The sequence below is a fragment of the Mustela putorius genome, unplaced genomic scaffold (genome assembly GCF_011764305.1).
Source record: "Mustela putorius furo isolate JIRA1106 unplaced genomic scaffold, ASM1176430v1.1 tig00003845_pilon_pilon_pilon, whole genome shotgun sequence".
Lineage (NCBI taxonomy): Eukaryota > Metazoa > Chordata > Mammalia > Carnivora > Mustelidae > Mustela > Mustela putorius.
The window spans coordinates 74,076,955-74,094,435 of record NW_025421998.1 but is presented as its reverse complement, the minus strand read 5'-3'; the positions used below and the strand labels follow the sequence as shown (position 1 = coordinate 74,094,435).

The 17,481-nt window shown below is 37.1% G+C and overlaps 1 protein-coding gene across 10 annotated transcripts in view; it reads right to left on the bottom strand.

The window, feature by feature from the left end:
- Positions 1-17,481, bottom strand: part of ST7 (suppression of tumorigenicity 7) — a 236,648-nt gene that overhangs the window by 81,184 nt on the left and 137,983 nt on the right. For 8 of the 10 annotated variants that reach the window (XR_006601386.1, XM_045062910.1, XM_045062909.1 and 5 more), the window contains exons 4-9: positions 15,002-15,056; positions 14,247-14,362; positions 12,494-12,569; positions 10,230-10,298; positions 8,161-8,315; positions 5,899-5,996 (exon numbers count right to left, since the gene is read on the bottom strand). Coding sequence is in view for 9 of the 10 variants with exons in the window: in XM_045062910.1 (XP_044918845.1) it covers positions 5,899-5,996; positions 8,161-8,315; positions 10,230-10,298; positions 12,494-12,569; positions 14,247-14,362; positions 15,002-15,056 (569 nt within the window). In the remaining variant the exon portion in view is untranslated. The remainder of the gene's footprint in view (positions 1-5,898; positions 5,997-8,160; positions 8,316-10,229; positions 10,299-12,493; positions 12,570-14,246; positions 14,363-15,001; positions 15,057-17,481) is intronic. The other 2 variants (XM_045062907.1, XM_045062908.1) reach the window with 1 other exon arrangement.

Here is a 17,481-nt window from a genome sequence, read left to right as displayed (position 1 = left end):
TTAAAACATCTCAGGAATGGCATGCTAGTTCTCTTTTACAAATCATTGATTTCATGAAGGTTTTTATTCATGAACATAAGTAGACAAAAATGCAAATCAACAGTCCTTAGTGCTCCAAAGGCTTTGATTAGTCCCAGAGGTGTATATTTTCTAAAGTATGCTTTCAACAGAAGTGCTACTCTTCACAAATCATCTAAAGGGCATCCTCTTACTATGAATGCTGTTAAATTAATCCTCAAAGGTCAAATGCTCACACCATAGGATACCTCTAATGACCTAAAGGGATATATAATGAACATTTACAATAATTTTCTAAATGGAACTCATTTTAATTTAAAAATGAATGTTACCACTTCCCTTGGGAATGTATACACATGGTAATAAAAAAGTCACGGGTTTGTTTCAAGCTTGAATTTTTTTTTTTTAAAGATTTTATTTATTTATTTGACAGAGAGAGATCACAAGTAGGCAGAGAGGCAGGCAGAGAGAGAGGAAGGGAAGCAGGCCCCCTGCTGAGCAGAAAGCCCTATGTGGGACTCGATCCCAGGACCCTGAGATCATGACCCGAGCCAAAGGCAGCGGCTCAACCCACTGAGCCACCCAGGCGCCCTCAAGCTCGAATTTTAAGTGGGTGTATTTTTTTGATATCCACAGTTTCCCCATGTCATTTTTAGGGAGAATGAAAGTATGTACAGAATATCTACATTTTGTTTTTACATATGACCTGTATTGTGGATTGAACTATGTCTTCCAAAAAGAAATTTTGAAGTCCTAATCTCTGGTTTCTATGAATGTGACTTTATTTGGAAATGGGGTCTTTGTGGATGTATCAAATTAGGATGAGATCATATCCAATTTTAAATCCAACATGACTGGTGTCCTTATGAGAAAATGGAAATATGACCACAAAGACACAGATAAACAAAGAGAAGGAATGCCCATAAGGCATAGATTGGAGTGATATGCCTACAAGTCAAGGAATGCCAAGGATGGCCAGCAAGAAAGGACAATTTCCTAGAACCTTCAGAGGATATATGGCCCTGCCCACACCTCAATTTCAGACTTCTGATCTTCACGATTGTGAGAGAATACATTTCTCTTGTTCAAGCTACCTAGTTGGTAGTACTTGCTTATGGACAGTGACATTTTAAGAGAACTAAAAGAGCATGGTCTCTTTAAATCAAGTAAATAAAATGTTTCAGGAAGGTTGTGATGATCTATGTCAAATGAGAAGCTAGGATATTGAAAGGGGGCAGTGTTGGAGACGGGAAGAGTGAAAGAAGAATGAGGGAGAATGACATAGAGGTCTGTAGGAAATTACAAAAGAGAGGGGGAATAGGTGAAAAAGTCTGAGAGCCTATGGTTAATTCTCAAAGGAACTGTAGATTCTAGGGGAAAGTGGCAAATAGTGCTTGGGAAGTATGCACAAGGAACAAGGCCGACCACTACCCCACATCAGGCCTTCACATTCTCCTCTTTCTCTCATCGCTCCAAGCACAACCCTACCAAAATCTTCAAGTTCATTTACTCCTCATGCCCCAGGGCATCTCTTTAGGGAATCTCATCCAAGACAAACAGCCTCCCAAACTGGTCCCAGGTAGTGATCGGTTCTAGGGATGCTTTAGAACACAGTGTTCACAGTAGTAGAAGAGCAGACTAGCAACAAATAAGACTGAATAAAAACTGAATGCCCTAAAACAGATCCACTCGCCAAGTCAGTGGTTTTTAATGGGGAACGACCCTCCCTCACCACCAACAGGGGTTACCTAGAGATATTTTTAGTTGTCACAATGGAGAGCAACATGGGGGCAGGTTGCTACTGGTATCTAGTGGGTAGAGCCCAGGGATGCTGCTAAATACCCTACAATGCAAAGGAAACCCGCAACAAAGACTTACATAGCCTAAAATGTCAATAAAATGGAGACAGAGGAGCCCTAGCAATACCAAATGATCTGGGGCAAGAGGAGCTCTTAGGTTCTTTCACATGGGCAATCAATCCCATCCAAACCAGTTTCTCTACACCAGTTCTGACAGGGTATGGCTAACGGGCCAGACCAAACAGTAAGCCTTGTGAATTCCATTCCAAATCTACTCAAATAGGGCCCGGAAAACTAGGGGGAAAAAACAACAACAACAACAACAAAAAGTTGAGGTTAGCAAAATATTAAAAGTTAAAAAGAAAAAATTGTGTCCTATATCAAATGTTAAAGAGGCAAGATTAAAATAAGAACAGGCAAAAAGACTTTTCTTTCAACTTAAGAAAGCAGAAAATGCAACTCTTTTCATTTTGAATAAATAGTACCATATAGTAAAATTCAAAAGCCAGCATGCTCTCTTAGTTCTACCCACTACCGAAACATTCTTCCAATCAAGTGCTCCATATTCTTGACTGCAAAAGGAAGCTAATTAAAGGGAGGGTTTTCGTAAAACATCTTGGGAATTCAAAATAATTAATGTGGTTTTTTTTATATTAATGTGTTGCTTTTCAAAATTAGAAGCCATGAATCTTGACATTAAGGAGCTTATGTGTTCTTACCTCATCAATATTTACTTATAGTATCAATATTTTATTAGATCAATAATCATCTACAATTGGCCTTCCCAGAATTCCCATTCATTCTCTTTCAGGCTATCTCACCAATTAACATCTTTCCCTTCCTTAAGGGTTTTCCAGAGAATTGTCTTGAAGAGTCTACTTTCTACATGGAAGGCATTCTGACTCGACCATTTCTAGTTCCACCTTAAAATCTGCCCTAGGGAAGTTTCAACCAATGCATATGGAGTAGGATTGCTGTGTCTTAATGAGAAATTAAGATCCTTCTGCCTCAGTGCTTTATCGGCAGGCTGCCTGGAATCCAGTGAGCTGTTTTATCAGAGGACCTCTGCAACAAGTTGGTTTATGTGCCTGTTATTATAGGAGTAAACCCCCCACTGAAGTTCCCATGTATGTATGATCCCTGACCTGAAAGAAGTCAGGCCTGACCATCAACTGTTTCCCACAAGCTGAGACCATAGGGGTCCTCAAGCTCTGCTCCTTCCATTCGGATGCCAGGAGTTTGTAAAGAAAAGAACATTATTAATATTTCTCTTCAAATCACATCTCCACAATGTCCAACAGTGTCCTTCCCAAGACTGTTACAAGAGTAGGGCCCATATCTATAAACTCAGTCAAAAGACAGCATGTACTGGTATTTCAATTTTTTAAAGGAAGTAACCCAAAACCCACAAATATAAATACAGATACACACACATATAAATCTGTGTATGTGTATATATATACATACACACACATATTTAGAGAGAAAGAAAGATTGCTTCACTCACTGATTGATTCATTTAAGGAAAAAAAAAAATCAGAAATATCCCAAAATGTCCATCAGGGGAATGGTCAAGCAAATTACATCATAGTTACATAATGGAGTAAAAATAGGGGAAAAATGTAAGTATGTCTACCATATGCCAGCTGTGTTCATATTATTATTATTTTTTAAAGATTTTCTTTCTTTATTTGACAGAATTCACAAGTAGGCAGAGAGGCAGGTGGGGGTGGGGGGAAGCGGGCTCCCCGCTGAGCAGAGAGCCTGATGCGGGGCTCGATTCCAGGACCCTAAGATCATGACCTGAGCCAAAGACAGACTTAACCCACTAAGCCACTCAGGCATCCCTGTGTTCATATTACTTTATTTCATTCTGCCCACTGCTCCATCAATTACAGTTTGAGGTAAGAATCACTAACCGCAATTTACAGAAGACAAATGAAAAGCCCATAAAAGAAGAAAGTTGCCCTAGGTCACAGGGCTAGTAAAGAGCAAAGCTGAGATTTACATCTAGGTTTTCTTACTCTCCGCCCAGCATTTATTCAACTGCATCCCAGATTTTCCCTCAAGATCTGTATTTGGACTAATTCGATAAATGGAATTGTAAATATAAAATAGTGTTAAATAAAAGTCAAACCATAGCATAGCTGTATTGGTTTTAATCATATGAAACTGTATACACATATATTAAAACTGATGATCATCAGAATGAGACTGACAGAAAAAACTGGAATTGAAATCATCCCAGTTTGTTTCTCCTATGAAGTTTCTTAAGCACATGATAAAGTCAGTCACCAAAATCCCTTCCTCTACACATGCCTGTCCCAGGCCAACGAAGGTTAAGAAGAGGCAATAAATTTAAAACACCTTGTTAAAGGCTGAATGTGGCTGGGCCAGTTTAAGATAAATACCCCATCCGTCATAAAATTCCCAGCTCTTTTAGAGACAAAGGGACTGACTGGTAGAGTTTCTTCACTAGATCAAAAGATGGAATTTCTGCAACTTAAGAAGTCTGAGAGCAAGTCCATGTCTCTATAGAACTCTCCTTTTATAAAAATTAGCACTTACACTGTATAACAAATATTCTTTAAATTATTCCCTCAACCAAAAAAATTTAATCCTGGGATATCCCCTTTGCAGTGGCTTTTTTGCCCACAGAGCATCTATCACCTTCAATCAAACAGAATTACCTTGGAATCTCCCTCCTCTTTTTCCTCTCCTCAGATCTGGGGGCTATCCTGCTGCTTAACGGAGACTGACCCAGGCACGGATCTCACTTGGACCTCCGCATTATCTGCAACTTGCAGAAATAACTAGGGGGTGGGGGCCTGGTGTGCAGCACCCTCCCACCCAAGCCAGAGTAACCGGGAATTTATATGAATAACTTTCCAAAGCTAAACTGACAAAAAACTCACTAGGTTTACACAGTCCTGTTCACAAACCCAAATGCTGAGAACTGGGCAAAATACCACTTTTATCTTGTCCCTTGGTTCTTTCATTTTTATAAGGAGTGGTTACCTGGCTCTCCTAACTTCAGGAAGACAGTAGGGGCATGAAATGTTGGCAAAAGTCTTCTGAAATTGTTTTTTAAAAGTAAATGTTTATAAATACAATTCCCACTGGTGTCAGTTTCTTTATGAAAAAGTATTTCTTAGTTTAAAAAACATGGAAGTAAAAGTTCCTCTACCAGTTTCCCTTAAAACTACTGTTTTGATTATTGAATAATCTCCCTAGGTTCTCTTGCCTTTTAAAACTCAGCTATTGGGGCACCTGGGTGGCTCAGTGGGTTAAGCCACTGCCTTCGGCTCAGGTCATGATCTCAGGGTCCTGGGATCGAGTCCCGCATCGGGCTCCCTGCTCAGCAGGGAGCTTGCTTCCCTCTCTCTCTCTCTGCTTGCCTCTCTGTCTACTCTGATCTCTCTCTGTCAAATAAATAAATAAAATCTTTAAAAAAAAATAAAATAAAACTCAGCTATTTCCTCTCTTCTTGTATTGACCACTACTAATAAAATATCCTGATTCAAGAATCTAGAAAAATGCTTGAAATTATTTCAATCAGATTAGATCATACTATTATTACATTTTAGAGTAGCAATTAGACCCATAGTTTATTCAAATGTTCCTAACACCAATACACACAAAAAAAGTCAGTCAGCTAAAATGCCTGACCTCACTCTTGGCTTCTGGCTACAGCTCCAGAGGTTTAATAATAAGGACACGTACTGAAATTTCCTTAATATGCCAGTCACTCTATGTACAGCTTTCCACGTATTATCTCATTGAATCTTCACAACAATCCTAAGCAGTAATAGCTTTTGTTCTTAATATTGTTATTGTTAAAGTTCTTGTTATCTATTCCCATTTTATAGATGAGGAAGCAGGCAGACCAGTTGAGTCACTTGCCCAAGATCACTCATCTAATACACTGGGAGCTCGAGCTGAATCCCAGACTGGCAGGCTCCAGCTCCCATGGGACCACTGCGCGCCATCACTGGCACGCTCTGCTGTGGCCATTTCATTGGCTCCTCCTTCTCTAAGTCAAGTACATTGCTACTGTTCCCAAACACAAACTTAAACTCACATCTCTCATCATTTTCACTGCTTCCCTGGTCCTCCCGAGTCTTCTGGCACACATTGCTAGCCTTCTTTTGATGTAGACCAAGACATTGGTATCTCGTCCTAAAGAAGGAAATATAAAATATCAAAATTTAAAAATACAAAAGCTTTCAGCTGAGCAGCAAGAAAAAAACAGAGGTCTATTTGCCATGCCCTTAAAGGAAAAACTCAGAGAGCACAGAGGGCTCCTTTGGCTTTTTTCTTACTTCCAGGAGCACTGACAACTGTGCTAGTAGTAAAAATGCATGCGGTGTAGTAATTAAAAAGTACTTAGGTTTCTAAAGGTCAAATCATGTGACTGATTACCTAATCCATGCTTTTGAGTTAGGATGTTGAATGTTTGATAAATAAAATCATCTGCCACAGAGTGCTGGGAAAATGAACATACCCACATTCAATGTGGTTTACAAGCAAGAATTCCATATTCTTCAAGTCTGCATGCTTTTGGTGGAGATGCAAAGAGGTGAATCTCAGGTTGCATCCTGATGAACTATTTTTTTTTCCTTCTTGACATTAAGTCTGGAGAAGCCTCATCTTGAACTTCTGCTTTATATTATTCTTTCCCTAACACTAGTGACATCATAATCATCTCCAGGTCCCCAAAGAAGTCTATTTTAGCAATATATATTTAGCAGTATAACACATTCCAGATATGACAATAGAGTACGCAACAAAATGAAAACTACCCTAGTGTTAGAGAAAGCACTGACAAGCTAACTAGTTATCATAATAGTCACTAAAATGGCTCTTAAAAAGTACATTAACAACTTCTCATCTTAATCCCTTATTTAATTATATGTCTTTTTGGATATGTTTTCAGACCAGTGAGAACATACATGCATTTAATCCTCAGTAAAATTACCATGCTTTAGAAAAATATGACACACCTGTTATAGATTAAGTACATGTATAATATGCAGCTATTAAAAGATGTTAAGACCAAAGTCCTAACATTTCAAGTTTTAAACAATGAGAACAAGATGTGTGTTGAAAATCTGCCAAGCACCTACAAATTATTTTAAAGATGTGATTATATTTTTTGGATAGATTTAGGCAACAGGTTGAAAGGATTTAATTTATAGAAGAAAAGAAATAAAGTAGATTTCTTAAGTTATATTATAAGGAATGTAATTTTATGTGTTAATTCTCATTAGTTCATAAAATAGACATTACTATACAAATGCCTTCAAAATTCATTGTTATAATTTTTTTAAAAGCAAGATAGATATGAGAGACTTGATTAACACACATACTTACTGCAAAATGCAAATAAAACCTCATCCATTATCGTGTCATGTGGACATATGCATGTATATACAGAAAAATCAAAGATCTTGCTGTACCTTAGTCATAAGGACTAATATACTCATTCTCTGCACCAAATTCAAGTTTAGCACTAAAATTTAATTTTATAATCTCAAAAATGAAGGAGATGCAATCCTACTCTCCAAGATGCAGGAGGGGAAAATGAGGTGAGAAATTCCACCGTAAGGAAACAACCTGAAGTCTGAATGGACGATGAAAGGATTATCAAATTTCTACTTGAACAACCAAAAAACTGACAAGTCAGCAGCTCCAGGAATTCCAGAAACAATTTTGTTGTCTTGTTTTTATACCATTCCCCCAAAATATTACTGACCCTCTGTTTGGCGTACTAAAGTGAAAGCCCTCATTTTAAAGAGTTATCTTAAATAAAAGCAGCCATTATAAAAGAGACAAATAATTAGGAACCCATGGTTTTTTATCTCTGGAAGCCAATACCAATGAGCTAAGTACTGGGAATAACTGTGATATTCTTAATTGTCCTATTTCAACCCATGCTATAGAAGACATGTAAGAGAAAATCTTTGATTACATTAACATAAATTTAAGTCCAATTTCCCAAATAGGCCTGATGTTATGGGACAGAGAAGCAACTAATAAACAGAAATATGTAAGAATTCTGAGGAGGAAAAAAAGGTTGCCATTAAAGGTTATTACCATTTATTTCTAGAGTTAAGGATCTAAAAGACAAGGAAAGAGAATCTGTAAATGAAGATGAACAGTCATGAAGCTGTAAGTTAATTATGTACTGTGCTCTTATGGGATGGAAAAAAATAATAGAAAGGCAAAAACTAGCATTTATTCTCATATAGGAGAGTCATATTTTGAACTGGCCCAAATATTTGTTCTGATTAATCACGCTACAGTTCTGGCCCCCAACGTGCCAGCCTGGAGAAAAGCTTACTGTGTTGGGCTTCGTACTGGGATCCGTGATGCTGTAGCTGCTGAGAACGCCGATAACAGCCATCTCCAGCCTTCAGGGCCTGCTTGAACAGCTTTTCTGCTTCCGCAATGGTGGTTGCTTCCTCTTCAGCCAAGAGAATGTAAGCAGTCGCACACCTGTCCATTCAGATAATAGCCACCGTCATTTACAAATCCAAGGATACTGTCACAGCTGGAGGAGTGCATGCAGAAGGGCAAGGAGTTATGCCGAAACATGCAGAGTGGCCAACTGGTTCATGCACCCCTGGTTCATAGTTGTCGACACAAAATAATGACACAAAAGAAATGTCTCTATTTTAGCTTGAAAGGTAGGATGTGTAGTGTTAGGAGTGTGGGGCTCACAGATGGACTCTGCCCCTTATTAGTGTGTCACTTCGGGCAAGTTATTACTCTGCCTCCCTGATGGAGCACAACAGGGAACCGATTTGTTGACAGTGTTGTTGCGAAGGTTAAGTAAGGTGATGCATGTGAAGTGCTCAGTACAGTAGCCGGCAGGGGGTACATAGTCCCATAGTCCGAGTCAACCGGCGATGGCAATGAGGAGAGCTGTTGGGAAAGATCTCCTTCCAGCTCTCAAAGTTAGAGATCCTACAGACAAGTCTCCTTCTAGTCACTAACCACGGATTCTCTGGAGTCTAAGGATATCTTTAGAATGAGAAGTTCATTAAATCGGATCAATTACGCATTAAAAAAACAGCGCTTCAACATCACATTACAGTCAGCACTGATTTTCTGGGCCAGAGAAGAACACTAGAAGAACCCACAGGTAGTGTTTTTTCTGAAGAGTTCCAAATCTGATTCAGCCTTGGCAGTTCAGTCTCATGCCTTTAACAGTGACAGCTACCACCACTTGCTGCTCCGTATGTAGGAAGCACTGTACCAGGCACTTAACATATATCGTCTCATTTAATCCTTTCAACAACCTCTAAGCTAGGAAGCCGGAAAGGATAAGCAGTTAACTAACAAACAAGGGGAACTCTTGGAAGTTTCAACCTTCCCCATCATATCAGAACAACCCAACTGCCAAAGAAAGGGAATGTGATAGGAAACAGTGAGGCCGGAGCAGACCATACAGGTCCTGATCTGCACAGATCCCTCTGCTTTCCTTCTTCTCCACTGCCTCTCTTGTGGTCACTTCCCTACTTATCAGAACCTCCATCAGACCACAAGAGAGAAAATAATAGAAAGTGAAACCAAGTGTTACTTTTACCATTCATAAACTGCAACGGCCCAGCTAGGAAAAGGAGGCTGAACTTACAGTCAATGGGAGGTTTGGGTGACAGGTTAATCTTAGCCTTGAGGAGGGGTCTTGTCAATTCTTTGGTCAATCCTTCTAATTTCATGCAGGACTGACCAATGGGGCTTTAAATAGAATGTGGTGCAATAGGGAGAAAAAATGCCCAGAAAAAATGCCGTAAAACCAATTACTATGGAGGGCAGCAGATACAGGACTTAGAAAGAACAATAATGATGCTAAAACTGCCCAGTAATTCACTGGAGAAAATAACTGGGACAGGCATCAGGAAGCACTATTTAAGGCTTCAGATGCTGACATATAGGTATGGATCAAGGGTAATGAAGTGAAAACTGAGATTATAACACGGAGTGGTGGATACAGTATCAGCGGATTTAGCTATAAGATTATAGTCAGTGGGCTGGGAATTCAAGACAGGTGAGGGGGCAAGTTGCTTGCTTTATTTATTTATATTTCAAATAGTATTCTTAGGAGGAGAGGCAGAGTAGCACTACTAGCCAAGAAAACATATATCTATGTGGGAAGTCATGAGTCTGGGGTAGAAACATGCTAAGAGCTTGTGAGTGAAGGAGAAAGAGCAATAGAAGTGCTAATGGTTGGGGAGTACAGAACGACAGCTCAGCTCGATGGAAGATAGAGATGATGCATCCTTGTCACAACACAATACACAGACAGAAGCAAGAAAGTATGGTGATGGGGGTGTCAACCATCCAGATATCTGCTAGAAGAAGTCTCATTTGGTTAGAAGTAGGGCACCCGACAGGTTCTTGACTTACTTTGGTAACAATTTTATCTCCCAGATGGTAGAGGAAGCAATTAGGGGAACTTCAACTCTGGACCTAATTCTGACCAAGAAGAAAAAAATAGTTGGTGAAATGAAAATTGATAGGAACATTCAGAGAGAGTTACTATGTATGTCATTTTGGAGTTCAGGGTAATCCAAGAGGGTAAGGTGGACTTCAAAAACTTCAAAGAAAAGAGGTATGATTCATGGCATGAAACTCTGAAGGAAAAAAAATGGTTGAAGAGGGTTGAGCAGCTTCCAAATGTCCAACTATCACCATAGTCACAAATGAACCTCTCAGGAAGAAAAGAGGGGTGACAATTAAGTAACCAACACAGCTGCACAGAGATCTCTCACAAGGTCAGATTCTTAAAGGACATGTGAAAAAAGATGGAAAGAGGGCATGTCATGAAGGACTACAAGAGAGTGGAATGAGCTAATAAGAATAATGTCAGGAGAGCTAAGACTCCAAATTAGCTGAAGCCTGCAAAGCAAAATAAAGACACAACAAAATGCTAAAGACAACCATCTATTCCCGTTTTAAAATTATGTTTAAGGCCCTATTACCACCCCCCATTTCTCTACAATGATCGCAAAAATAAATAAGCAAAAAAAAGACAAACAACACAACAACCACATCAAAACAAGAAAAGTTTGTAGTTAGTAGCAGCAGATAATAAAGAGAAAGCAAAACTCTCTAACTACTATTGTTTTCCTGGCTTCTCTATCAAGGAGCATGACTGTCAGGCTGAAAAGGGGAGAAGAAATAAAATTCTAACATGGGTAAAAAGATGTAAGATAGCAAATAACTGATCTATTCTAAATGAATTACTGTACTGGGATGGGCAAATCCCAGGAAGCCAACAGACCCCGTAGGCAGGCAGGCCGTGGAAGTGCTCTCTGTGGATAGTTAAGGAATCACAAAGAATGGATAGGTGCTAGAAGATGAGATGACAAATACAGTAAAATTGTTCAAAAAGGGAAGGAGGCAGACTTCCCAAACTACAGAACAGTGATTTGGAAAGATATTCTAATAGATTATTAAAGGGATGGTCTCCAAGCATTTTTAAAAGAAAGTAGTGAACACTAGAAGCTAGCTTAAATTCACTAAGAATAAATAAATCAGGTTGTGCTAGCTTAATTTACTCTAAAGAATTTACTAAACAGTAAAGATCCACAGATACAACTGGCATCCTTAAGATCAAAATGGAGAAATATGAGCTGAATCACAGTGTAACCTGGGCGGCTTAGTAATTGGTTGAACAATACCAAAGGATGAGGAGTCATGAAGACATGGACCTGGAGGATAGTCTGTATATGTCATGTCACAGAATTCTGTCCCTAATCCTGACATTTTTATCAGAAACATGGATGACACACAGAAGGCAGGCATATCAAATTTGTAGATGACAAGAAATTGGAAAATAAATATGCTGTATGACAGAATCAGAAACCAAATAGATCAACAGGTTATAATGGCAGGATTTCCAACTTTCAAGTGAATCTTTTTTTTTTCTAAGAGCTCCAAAGAAGATTCTGTAACCTTCTTCAAAAAAATCGTAAAATAGTTTAACAATGACTACTTGGCAGGGAGAGTGTCGAGGTGATTCAAGCACCAGATGAGTGGTTGAGCTAAATGACCTTTAAGGTCTCTGCCAACCCGGAGATTTTATGGCTCCAATTTTAAGAATCTTTCCCACTTTCTGAGATCTCCAGAAGATATTTCCCAGCCTTCCTTGGTAACCCACAGCATGTTTGACAACACTAACTACAGCATTTCCTCTTATCTTTGTCTTGAAATACTTTTAAAAGTGCAATTTTTTTCACTTTACGTTTTTGTTATCTTTTCCCAACTAGCAAAAGCTTTACCTAAAAAATGTGATGGCACAGATGAGAATTCTACAACTGAAAAAAACCTCCCTGTCAGTATGTTTTAGATATGTAAAGAACTGTATTGATTTTATGTCCTTAAAATACGCCACAGGTAGCCCCTAAAGATCTTGGAAGCCCTGGAATAGCCCTTGGAAGCTGTTTAAGGATGGTTGTAGCAAAACCACTAAACTGCTTTCTAAGATGACGAAAACCACCATGACATGGATATCCTTTACAAAAAAATTTTTTGCAAATTAATAATTCCCAAAACAATCCTCAAGTTCAAATGTATAATTTAATTTAAGTATCCTACTAATAGCAACTGAATACATTCAGCAAAGGATGAGTTTTCCTTTTTTAAAAGCAAAATTTTCTCTCACTTACTCGTTTATCTCTAAGGCTTCATGAGCTGCAGAAATTCTAGCTTGGGGGTTTCTTTCTCTCCAGGCTTTCTGCATTACTATTTTAGAAAAAGAGAAAAAAGCATGTCCATCAATATACATAATAGGGAAGACTCAACATAGTTAGTTAAATTAAAAGCTTTCAGCTTGAGTACAAGACAGTATTTCACTTACCAAGAAAGTCAGCCCAAATCTCCAAAGTCACACAAATACTCTAATTTGCTATCATTGTCCTTCAGTAGATGATACCAAATCTTTCTTATGCTCATAAAATTACAGATCTAAATCTTATAGATTAACCCATGGTCTATAATTTTAGAGATTTAATCTTGATTAAGATTTCTCTTTTTTTTTAACTTTAGTATTAGTTGACATACAGTGTTAACAGCAGTTTCAAGTATATAACATAGTGATTCTCCAAGCTACATGTTATACTATGCTCACCACACAGATTAAGGTTTCTTAATCAAGAAAGAAAAGACATTCTAAAAGAGATTTAATATTTCTTTTGCTCATTAGTGTCATTTGTTGTTAAGAAACATACATTATTTTACCTCTTTTGAGATGAAATTGCTACTAATCTCTTCCTTCTACTTAGACACATCATAATCTCTATTGATCATTTTCCCAAATTCTATAGGCTCTGGGTATTAGGACATTTTAAAACTATTTGAAGAATTAGGAGTTGGAATAGGAAAAAAAAAGTGCTTTAACCTTTTGCTTAACATGTCTATCTGTTCCCAAAGTTTGCTGCAAACACAGTTTTTATATACCAGAGCAGTTTTCTTTATATATATTACGAAAAGCTCAATGCCTGGAATATTTATTGGACATGATATTCTGCCATGGCAAAGAGTACCTTTTTTTTTTTTTTTTTTGACAGACAGAGATCACAAGTAGGCACAGAGGCAGGCAGAGAGAGAGAGAGAGGAGGAAGCAGACTTCCCGCTGAGCAGGGAGTCCGATGCGGGGCTCGAACCCAGGATCATGACCCCAGCTGAAGGCAGAGGCTTTAACCCACTGAGGCACCCAGGCACCCCCAAAGAGTAACTTTTTAAAAAGACAACAATCTCCATATTTGTTTTATAAATATGTATATTCTAAGTTAGTTTCTTAGGTGCATGTACATATTCCTCTTTTTAAAGATTTTTTTCACTTATTTAAGTTTGGTAATATAAAAAATATCAGTGGAATTATTTGAACCTCAACCAATGTGAAATGCAAGCCAAACAAAGCCTTCTCTAAGATGGAAAACAAATATGGATTCCAATAATTAAGGCCATGCCCCAACTTAATGCTAGTGAGCCTATAAATAAACATAGAAATCACTACAATATATTCCTTTATCATTTGGATTCTCTGAATCCCAATTTCTAATTATAATATCGTCAAAGAGACATGACCTTTCATCCTACCTAAACCAAGGATTAATTAGCTTTATATGAGATTTATACTTCCTCAAAATATATAAATCCAATATCAGTATATTTTTCTAAATGGTGTTTTAAATTATGTCAAGAAGACTTGTTTCTACACTGATATTTCATTGTGATAAATCCTTTATTTAAGTATCAGAATTCTGGGCTCTCCTAGTCAATGTCCAATTTAGTATTTTATACATTGGGGGTTTTGTAGAGCAGATATTCTAACAGTAATAAACATTATTATTTAAATAATAACCTTATTCAAACCAAAAAGCCATTCCACTCAGCAACTATCTAAAAGATTGTCCATACTTGCATCTGCAGGACGCAGGTGGTCTGAGTCACAAGTAAAGAATGTCTGGTGGTCTTGGGCAGAGAGATTCATGTCATAGTAAGTCAAAGGCTCTCGTCCTGTCACCCAAGTATACCTGGTAAAGGGGAAATAAATGGTCAGACACTTTGAGAGAAGAAAGCAAGACCTACAATATATTAAGCTGCATAGCAGCTGAACTATAAAACATGAACTAAAACAGCTTCGCTAATGAATGAAAAAAAATTTTTTTAATCATCCTGTTCTCCCTTTAGGAAGTATACCAGCAGGAAAGAAGGAAACATTTTCCTCTATATTCTTGTCAAAATATTTTACTAGCACTAGCTAATGAAAACTTACCCTAATTTTATCATGAATAGACATTTCCCAAAAGCCTTGAAAATTCTGATATGCCTAATTACTCTGCAAAACTGAATTCCTCCATAACTTCTGTGACACGTTCATAACCACGTTCTAGGTAAACCTGCTTCAAAATATTTTGATTGTACAATGTATAATGAAATGAATAACTGTAATAGAAAATTTCTAAAAACTGCACATCTTTATATATTATCCCAATTCCAATCCCAAAAATAATTATAAAACAGAAAAATCAAAACATTTGAGGACTGTATCAAAAACAAAAACACTACCCAGACGGTTACAATGACCCCTAAATGAACCAGCAAAAACATTCGCTGCTTGTCTTTACTCTCTGAACTAGACCCATTTGTCTCCCAAGCTGTCAAATGCTTACCGATTATATTCAGCACCCCTAAATAAATTTAGTGGATTTCGCCATACTTTACATTCTGCAACAAAGAGAAATATGAAAATGTTACACAGAGTCCAGAGACACTACAAGCTAATTAATTCAGCAAACCACCCTTCCTGGCCATTTGATAAGATAATTTTATTCTCTATCCTCTACATGAAAAGGAACATGGAAAAACTCTGAGTGGTTAATCAGGAAACATAGCTCAGATACAAGGAATTTGGAAAGTTTCCCCTAATCTTTCTAGGCTAAGCTTCCTCAATTTGCTAAATCAAGGTATAGGTCAAAACCAGCTAATTCATAACTCCAATAGTCATCAAGAGGTCTAAACAAATTCTATGAATTTACTTCTAAAATTATAGGTAGCAGATACAGGTAGAAGTAAAACTACTTTCTTAAAATAAATCTTAAAATAACTCCTAAATAAGCCTAACTTATGCTCTAGATTATAATATGCAAGTGCCCTAGATTTTTATTTAAGGTCTTTGTTAATACTGATCTTGTGATAATTCACCATATTGCCATACATTGCATATACATAAGCAATCACCAGATTGCTTACATTGCCATAAAGTAGTAATAAGAAAATTAATAAAGGTATTTTTTAGGGAGAAATGTTATGAAAATATATTGTTTTAAAGCATTAACACTATTTGCTTATACAGATACATGTAGTAATCATTATACCAATATTATAATTCTAGCAGGTACTAATAGATTATACGTCTTTCTTATACAGAGACTGCAGAAATTCAGAACCACAGGACTTAGAAAAGTCTATCATTAATTTTTAGGACTGTCTTGTAAGAGTGTGACTAATACTCTACAATTCTTTTTAAACAGCCTATGATTAACACTTTCTACTGATTCAGAATACATTTCCTTGAATGAGTAATATTTAATAGAAAATAAAATCAGTTAACAGTACTAAAAACATTGCTGTATGTGTAGTCCACCAAAAGACATCCAAAGACATATACACAAAAAAGTGAACAATTATTGCAGATATCAAAAGAACATTAAAGTCCATGGGTGACTCATTAAGATTCTCAGTCCTATTATATGCAACATCCATACCCATCCACCCATCCAAGAGTACTGAGCACTCAATGGGGAAAACAAACACAAGCAATGCACTATTCGAATACAGCATGAAAATGAAGACCATAAAACACTACAGAAACACTGTGTGTAATCTCAATACATTCCTGATAAAATAGCAAACAAAAGGTATACATATAACAGGTAGACATGTTTTCATTTAAAGAAGATAAATTTATCTTTAAATTAGGACTGGAGTCCGCCTAAAATGTGCTCAATGTTTGCAAATAATGTCGCTAAATTTTCTGACACTTAGCTTAATTCGACATTTAGGAAATGATCTTTGTTCACTTGAACAAATGATGATTTGTTCAGTTAGTTCAGCATCTTTGAATTTTTTTTCCTGAGAAAGCAAAATTCAATGGCTGTCACTTCTTATAGCACTAACTAAAAAATTATGCTTTTCTTAAATAATTACGTTTTCCCAGATGTAAAAGCCCTTAGAGGGGTCACTAAAGAACTTCAGATCATAGCTTGAATCACACCTGTGAGCCAAAAAACCAGGACTGCTGTCCTTAAGGCTATTGTAACTCTGAGGTCCTCATCATTCCCACCGTCTCCTCAGAGGATGTCTTTTAAGATCCAAAGTGCTCTTCTTCAAGTTTTATGAATATTGCAAGGTTAGTATTTAGTAAATAACAAATATGCACACATATTTATGTACAAAGAATGTTCATGGTGGCATTATTTACAAGAAAACAGGAGCATGTGGGGAGATGCCTCTGCCCCACTGAATTTCATCTGAAATATTAGTGAAAAGGTTGTGGCAAATAATTTTATCTCCAGTGAATACATTATTCTATTTGCCTAGAAGGATAAGCACTGTTCAAATTTCAAGAGACAAATTATAAAGCAAAAGATCTCTAATTAAAATTTCAACTCTATTTTATGCTGCATACAAATGAAATTATTTCTACATAAAAATGACTGCAAAGAGAAATGATGTATGTACCTCAAGTATTTTTGAGCAGTATCTAAAGATACGTCTTTATTAGGGAAGTGTCACAATACAGCCAGCAGGGGGTGCCACAAACATTTTGAAATGTTTTTACGGCTTGTAATAGAAAACTGAACTTTTAAAAAAAGTCACTGCTAACATTAGTGTCATACATGTAATCTATATTCAGTTTCTCTAACTATCCCTGAAACTTAGAAATGAGGATCTAAGTAACTATAACAGATGTAAAATACTCTGAATGATAAAAAAAAAATATATGTGATATAGAAGTACATAAGAAACATCTTCATTAGCTGTATCCTTCAAATTGGTGCAAAACCAGAATATTTTTTTAAGGAAATAAGCAACTAGAGGTCAAATATGAACACCTCAAAGTTCTACCTCAAATTAGGTCACAGGTATG